This window comes from Nothoprocta perdicaria, unplaced genomic scaffold, assembly GCF_003342845.1.
Source record: "Nothoprocta perdicaria isolate Ctin4 unplaced genomic scaffold, notPer1 scaffold_9, whole genome shotgun sequence".
Lineage (NCBI taxonomy): Eukaryota > Metazoa > Chordata > Aves > Tinamiformes > Tinamidae > Nothoprocta > Nothoprocta perdicaria.
Genome location: NW_020456198.1, coordinates 8,485,922 through 8,493,214, shown reverse-complemented (window position 1 = coordinate 8,493,214; position 7,293 = coordinate 8,485,922). Strand labels below are relative to the sequence as shown.

Genomic DNA, 7,293 nt, shown 5'->3' with positions numbered 1-7,293 from the left:
TGATCTCGAAAAAAAAAAAAAAAAAAAAAAAAAAAAAAAAAAAAAGGTGCTGCTGATGCCTGTGGTCTCAGTGATGTGTTCTGTCTGTCTGTCCCAAGGTTTGGCAGTGTCCATCCCTGGTCTGGAGAGGGCTCTTCACCAGTATACCCTGGAGCCCTCCGAGAAACCCTTTGATCTGAAATCCGTTCCTTTGGCAACAGCTCCCATCATTGAGCAAAGAGCAGGTGAGGAATGATCTCCAAGTGCCCGTCAGAAGTGCCAGGCACCTCCCAGCGGCAGCTCCAGCCCTTGACAATGGTCTCTGTTGGGCCTGCTGATGACTGCTGAGCTCTATCCTATTTGAATTTTATGAGACTGTATCTTCTGTAAAGTCTAAGGCTGGCAAATCTCATTGCTGCCACATTAAGGTTTCGGTTTAGTCCAACTGCTAATAATGGCAACAGCTGGTAATCCTTATTGAAGCTATTGCAGTTGCAAATGTATTTGGGGTACTAAATATGGGCCTAGTCCATAGCAAGGATGAGAAAAAAAACTTCCTCTCTATCCTTATTCAAATCCTTTTTGATTTAGCCTATTCTTCACCTTAAAACCTTTTAATTTTTCCCCTCCTTCAGAAAATGTCCCCGTTGCTGTAGTGAAACAGCCAGAGAAGGTGGCAGCAACGCGGCAAGAAATATTCCAAGGTAAGCTGAGGCAAGGCCTCCCTGACACCTGCGGAGCAGAGCAGCATGTGTGAGCCAGCCTGGCCCTGCCGGCCTCTTCCCATCTCCACCAGGAGCTTCCAGCTTCCCCACCCACTCCTGGGAGGTGGGGATGCTCACAGTCCTGCTCAGGCTAGCTCAAGATAGGTGTGGGCAAATGGTGACTCTGGTTTTCATTTTAAAAGCCGCTACTGAACTCTTATGGATGTTTTAATGGGTAGCTTCTTGCTGAAGCAGCTTCTAGCAGCTTAGCTGAGGTCTGTGAGCCTCTGCTGCCACGTTCCTGCGGGCTGGGGAAGGCAATGGCTTCTGTGGCCTCTGTTTCAGAGCAACTGGGGGCAATCCCAGAGTTTCGAGGGTTGGGACCACTCTTCAAGTCCTCGCCGGAGCCTGTGGCCCTCACAGAGCTGGAGACGGAGTACGTGGTTCGCTGCACCAAGCACACGTTCGTCAGCCACGTGGTGTTCCAGGTGGGCAGCTACGGGGCACGCGCTGGGGTGCAGGAGGCTTGGAAAATAAGCTCCTTGCTAACTAAGCTTGCACAGAGAAGAATTAGCTCAGTGTTCAAGGAATGCTTGCTCTCGAGACGGCAAAGCCCCAGTGAGAATTAGTTGGGGCTTGTGTGTTTGGGGCTGTACAATGCACATGTGCAAGCAAGAGCCAGGCAAGCACTAGATGGGGCTGCTCTCATAGAGGAGCTGGCAAGGGGAGCTGTGCCCTTTCTTTAGGGCCCTCAAGCATGTGCTTTTGGTGTAAAAGAGTGAAGTTCCCCACATCCATGGGGGAAAATGGTTATCCAAGAGAAGCAGGTGATGAGGGAGTGTTCTTCATCCTCTGTGTTTCGGTTCAGCTGCTGTACTAGAAGTGCTTGTTTCTTCGTGCCTTGGCTTTGGGTGCATCACACTCCTGCTGCATGAGAGGAGCCAGGACCGGTGGACACAGTCTCCTTGCCCAGGCCCCAGGTTGTTCAGGGCACGGCCGGTCCTGCACTAGGCTGTGAGCAGCAGTGTGTGTCCTTGTCAGAGCTGGTCATCATCTCCCTTGTCATCCACCAGGGGCAAATGTGCAAGGTTAAATTGGCTTGTCACTGTAGTAGCCTAAGTCTAAAGAATTTAAGAGGTCAAAGTCTAAAGAGTGAGTTTAGACTTGCTGAAACTCACTCAAACTGCCTGGTTTGAGCCATTTGGGGACTATCTTCCCGTGTGCTATGGGAACTACATCCCTTAGCATCAGGGGAGAAGAGATGACAGCACAGCAATAACATGTCCTTAGGGCAGAGAATTAACCTGACATTATCCTCCCATGAGAAAGACTGCACGTGTTTGGTGGAAGGAGATTCCAATGAATTAGCCAAGTGAAACGGGCAGAAGTGGATTCAATTCTGCTGTTGCTGAATCTGTGCCTCTGCCTGGGTTGCAGAGGTCAGGCACCGGGTTGCTGTGCGCTTATTTCAAGTGCCATCTCCTAGAAAATGTGGGCAGGAGCACTGCAGTCCCCTGAAAGCTTCTACCTTCTCACCTAAAGCATTTAAATGCCAATTGCTGTGTGACTAAACTGAAATGCATGAGCCTGACTCGACTAGTCAGCTGATGGTGAGATCCACTGTTGAAACACGGAGCTGGGAGTTCACACGTTTATGCAGAGTTCCTAAAGTGTCTGCTAGATCCACTGCAAACAGCTCCGAGCTTTTGCTGCTCTCCCCTTCCCCTGCAGTTTGACTGCACGAACACCCTGAACGATCAGATCCTGGAGAACGTCACGGTGCAGATGGAGCCGACGGAGGGCTATGAGGTCATTGGCTACATACCTGCCAAGAGCCTGGGCTACAACCAGCCGGGGACCTGCTACACGCTGGTGGCTCTGTCCGAGGAGGATCCGACAGCCGGTAACCGCTCTGTGCTCTGCGTTTCCCTGCTGTCCCTCAAGCGCAGCACGTGCTGTTGCTCACACCCCCGCGGGCTCTGCAGTATTGTGTGTGGGAGCAGCCCCCGGTGATGCTGAGCGTGACTTCTCTGTGCTGTTTGGGGGCTGTTGTGCCCCTCTTCCCTCCCGTTCCCCTGTCCTGCAGCACGTGGGCCCAGCGGATCAGCGCTCGGCTCTGCCAAGCGCTCCCGTGCACCCTCGCAAGACCTTCGGCTTGTCTGTTCTTGGTGCAAATGCACGGGAGGCTCACACTTTTCTGCAGGGCACTGGAGTACCATGAGTGCCCAGATGCTGCAATTAGCAAAGCAATATTTCAGATAAATGGCAGAATAGCAGGGGAGCCTATGTGAACTGCAAGTCACTCATTTGTTATTGCCCTGATGTGAACCAGGCCTTCTCCATGCCTAAGTCTTCCCGTGTTTTGTTCTGGGCCTGCTCACCTGTGCACGTGCTGCTGTTCACCCTGCGATATCCATCTTGTCAGGGACGAGCTGTCACTTCCCCTCCCTGCAGCGTGGCGAGGGAGCTGCTGGCTTGTCGTGCCTGCGTGGCTTCCTTTCACAGAGACGTCACCTGGTCCCTAGATAGATACCTTGCCTTCTACATAAGATGCTGGTGGAACGTACTCATTTAGTGTTCCTACTGTAACTCGAGATTTGTCAAAAATAGTTTTTGGTTTGAGGACTGTGATGCTCTACAACCTTCATCAACTCAGCTTTATCATCATTAGTATCTTATTAAGATTCCCTGTGCTTAAATGAGAGACCCTGGGGAAGAGCCCTCCCAAGGTTTTCCTCACATTATCCCACACATTAACCCACATCCCATATGTTAAACTGGTGTCACTGGTAGCGAGGGGGAGATCCCAGATCCCTCGAGGTTCCCAGCGCCTGTTGTGCTGCAGAGCTGGGGGTGACGTGAGCTTTGCCTTTGCCTTCCCCTCCGTCCAGTGGCCTGCACCTTCAGCTGCATGATGAAATTCACCGTCAAGGATTGTGACCCGAACACGGGGGAGATGGACGACGAGGGTTACGAGGATGAGTACGTGGTAAGGAGCTAGGCTTGCATCTCATAACGGAAACTGCAGCTTCCATTTGTTTTTTTATTATTATTTTATTTGTTTATTTGACTCCTTTGTGCCCAATATCTTGCCTTGCAAGCAGTGCTGTGACCACTGACACTGCAGTGGACAGAACTGACTGGAGAGGGGTGTTTCCTACCGCCTCTATCATCTGTCCCAGTTCATTTTGTGTCATCTGGAGAACCCTCCCGCTGATGCTCTCCAGGCAGCTACCTGGCTGTGCAGGATATCCGTGTTCTGGGTGGCTGCAGCGTGTCCCCGCGCTGGGCTGGCAGTGCCTTAGCGGCTCCGGTGACGGCACAGTCCCTCCTGTGGAGGCAGAGGGCTTTTGGCCAGCCCTCCTTCTCCACTGGCTGCTCTGTGGTGGCACCGTTGCCTGCTGGCCCGGACGATGGAGGGAGTTCCCATCGCTGCTCTGGGGCAGGAGGAGCTGCTCCATGTGCTCCTCCAGAGCACTGATCCCAGGAAAGCGCCTCCCTTCCACGCTCTGCTGTTTCCAGGCAGGCTCATTTAGCATGGAGGAAGGAATTAAATTGTCGTTCAGAAAGGAAGACTGCCTCACAGAGGGTGGTGTTTACCCTCCAGAGAGGAAAAGGTGGTCTGACAACTCGAGCCGTGCCCTGTTAGCTCCAGGAGCTGTTTCTGCACATTGCCTGTCGCTGCTGGGAGCTTGGAGACACTGCTGTGCAGTGACTCCCCGAGGAGACGGCGTTTTCGCGGCAAGAGCAGGGAGGGTTTTTCCAAAGGACCCTGCAAGGTTAATCTCTTAATGTGCCTCCCGCCTCGCAGTCGCCAGGGCATTCAAGTGATGGTTAAACAAACTCTTCCATCTGTATCAACAAAATCAGGAGGAGATTCTTTCCTGCGGCGAGTGCTGAGATGATGATTGCAGGCTGGTGTCTGGTCAGCCCCGGCTCTCGCTGCTCTTAGATATGGGCACTGGAGGGACGAGGCCAGGTCTGCCTAGCACAGATGTCATCCTAGCAGCAGGTTGGCCAACACACAGCCTTACGAGGAGCAAATACCCACATAACCCATGACTAGCAGCCTGCAAAACCATGGGCCAGAAAGGCCAATAGGTACAAGCTTATGTGGGATCCAGGGGACATACAAATCTAAAGAGCTGCAGCTCTCCCTTAGGTTTTGGGTTGTCCTCTGCCTTGAACATTTGTCCCAAGCTTCGATCTTTTTCAGGCTAAAAAACTGCTCAGAATGGGACCCTGCTTTGTAAGTCCTGGAAATGAAAGAGCCAGTGGCTTTCCTAGGTCAAACGGTTGCTCCTCCACAAGTGGTGTTTGCTTGGGCAAGCTACAGCAGGGCAGGGCTTGCTTCGGCCTGTCCATGAGTGGAAATGGACTTCATCTACATCTGCCTGGCCGCAGGGAATGGAGTCTGAAGCTCCCTCTGGAGGGAGCAGGGTTGGGAACAGCCGTGTTTTACTTGAGCCTTTTCTCACCGTCAGCTCGAGGACCTGGAGGTAACTGTGGCTGATCACATCCAGAGAGTTCTGAAGCCAAACTTCGGAGCAGCCTGGGATGAAGTGGGGGATGAGTATGAAAAGGAAGAGACCTTCACTTTATCCTCCATTAAAACCCTGGAAGGTAAGGGGGGTTCTGGGCCCAGCAGAGCTCTCAACATTTCCACTAGGAGTCAAAGTACAGAGTTGGAGCTCGGATGTACTCGGGCTCAATGCAGATCTCTCACAGAAAGGCTAATGGAGCAAACCCCTTCACACTACAGCACTGAATGCAGAGCATCAGATTGCAAAATCCAAACTAGCTTTTTAAAAAAGTTTGAGTGTTTGGGGCCCTTTGGAGAGCTCCTGGTGGGAGGCAGGAGAACATTTTGCTTTCTCTTGCACTTGGGGGCAGGCACACCATAGCTCAGCTGTGAGCTCCCACTTCCTTTCTGTGCAAGGAGGAGATGCTGTGACCTTGGGATTCCAGATGAAGAATAAGCAAACGGCAAGAAAACATGAGCTTGGTGGGCAGGATCATCTTGTAAACCATCATCTTTGCCATCACATATCACAGATTCAGTTTGACCTTCCTGAGAAGCCTGTAAGAACTCAGCCCTGTGATGTGCGCAGACTTAAAAAGCTGTTCTTGTCCCGTAGCCTTCCTTGCACAGCACCTGGGGCTTGAAATACCTTTTCACCTTCTCCCCAAGGACCAGTCCCTCCTTCCTCGTGCCTCTGGCCCCGAATAACGGAGCTGTTTGTCCGGGCTGTGCAGGAAGTGCTGCTGTCTGAGTCATTCACCCTCCTGTTTCTGTTGCATGTTGCACCTGCAACTTTGCATCAGGTTCAGAATTGCCACATGTGAGGTTTCTTTTGATGTTGTTTTGGGTTTTTTTTTATGTTGCCTTTACATCCCTGGGGACCTCTGAAAACCCAATGCTGGGCAAGGGTGTCCGTGCCTCTCCGGACAAGGAACACGAACAAGGAAGCAGATCCTTAAATACTGTTGATATGTCCATGTCAAGGCAGCTCCAACTGACCCTGTGCTGTTTTTTTTTTTGAAAAACAGAGGCCGTCACCAATATCGTGAAGTTCCTGGGGATGCAGCCCTGTGAGCGATCAGATAAAGTGCCAGATAACAAGAACTCCCACACGCTGTACCTGGCAGGTGAGCTGTGGGGCGAGAGCTCTGCCCCACGCCCAGCTCCGTGGCAGGGTGCACAGAGCCGCTTGTCACACATCGGGGTAGAGGTTAGGGTTTAGCCCCCCTGAGCTCGGGGTGGGATTTAAAGCCTTGTCCCTGCCACGGGTTCTGTCCCTGCAGCTTCAGGGCAGCCGCTGTGGGGATGGGGGGACAGGGGGACATGTCTTCATGTTTGGTGCCACCCCGCTTTGGACTGAGCTCGTGGGGAAAGGGGCAGCAGCCTCGACAGGCTCAGTGTGTGACCTGCAGGTGAGTGGCTGGGTACTCAGCAACAGGAGGGCCTGGCTCTCAGCTGCAGCTTGTTTTAAATGTTGTCCCCTTGGGGTCTGCAGGAGCAAGAGTCCCAGCTCTGTCCCAACTTCTGACTGAGGAGCAAGGGCTGCAGAGGGGCCATAAAGCTCCTGCGGGAGCTCTGCACACCCTGCCCTTGCACAGCAGCCCTGCTCACGTTGCATGGGGGCTGCAGAGGGCCAGTAAAGCTCCTACCTCTGCCCCTGCCCTTGCAGAGCACCCCGCTCACGTGGCGCACCCCTCTCCGTCCCTCTGCCCTGCAGGTGTGTTCCGCGGAGGCCACGACCTGCTCGTCCGCGCCCGCCTCGTCCTCACCGACACCGTGACCATGCAGGTCACGGCGCGCAGCAGCCAGGAGCTCCCCGTGGACGTCATCATGGCCTGCGTGGGCTAGGAGCACCCCGGGGACCCGGGAGACCCCTGCTCGTGGTCTGCGTGGGCCAGGAGTTTCCCAGGGATCCTATTCGTGGGCTGGGTGGGCCCTGGGGCCCCTGGGGATTCTGCTCATGGGCCGCGTGGGCCAGGACTCCCCGGGGCTACCGCTCGTGGGCCGGGAGCTCCCCAGGGCTCCTGCTCGTGCCCTGCATGGGCCGGGTGCTCCCCGGGGACCCCGCTCGTGGGCCGGGAGCTCCCC

The 7,293-nt window shown here is 53.9% G+C and overlaps 1 protein-coding gene across 1 annotated transcript in view; it reads left to right on the top strand.

The window, feature by feature from the left end:
* COPG1 (coatomer protein complex subunit gamma 1) overlaps positions 1-7,189 on the top strand; it is a 19,367-nt gene extending 12,178 nt beyond the window's left edge. The window contains exons 17-24 of the mRNA XM_026052681.1: positions 98-224; positions 615-683; positions 1,029-1,171; positions 2,415-2,586; positions 3,575-3,672; positions 5,168-5,306; positions 6,234-6,332; positions 6,923-7,189. Coding sequence (XP_025908466.1) covers positions 98-224; positions 615-683; positions 1,029-1,171; positions 2,415-2,586; positions 3,575-3,672; positions 5,168-5,306; positions 6,234-6,332; positions 6,923-7,053 — 978 coding nt within the window. The 3' untranslated portion in view covers positions 7,054-7,189. The remainder of the gene's footprint in view (positions 1-97; positions 225-614; positions 684-1,028; positions 1,172-2,414; positions 2,587-3,574; positions 3,673-5,167; positions 5,307-6,233; positions 6,333-6,922) is intronic.
* Positions 7,190-7,293: the final 104 nt, after the last annotated feature.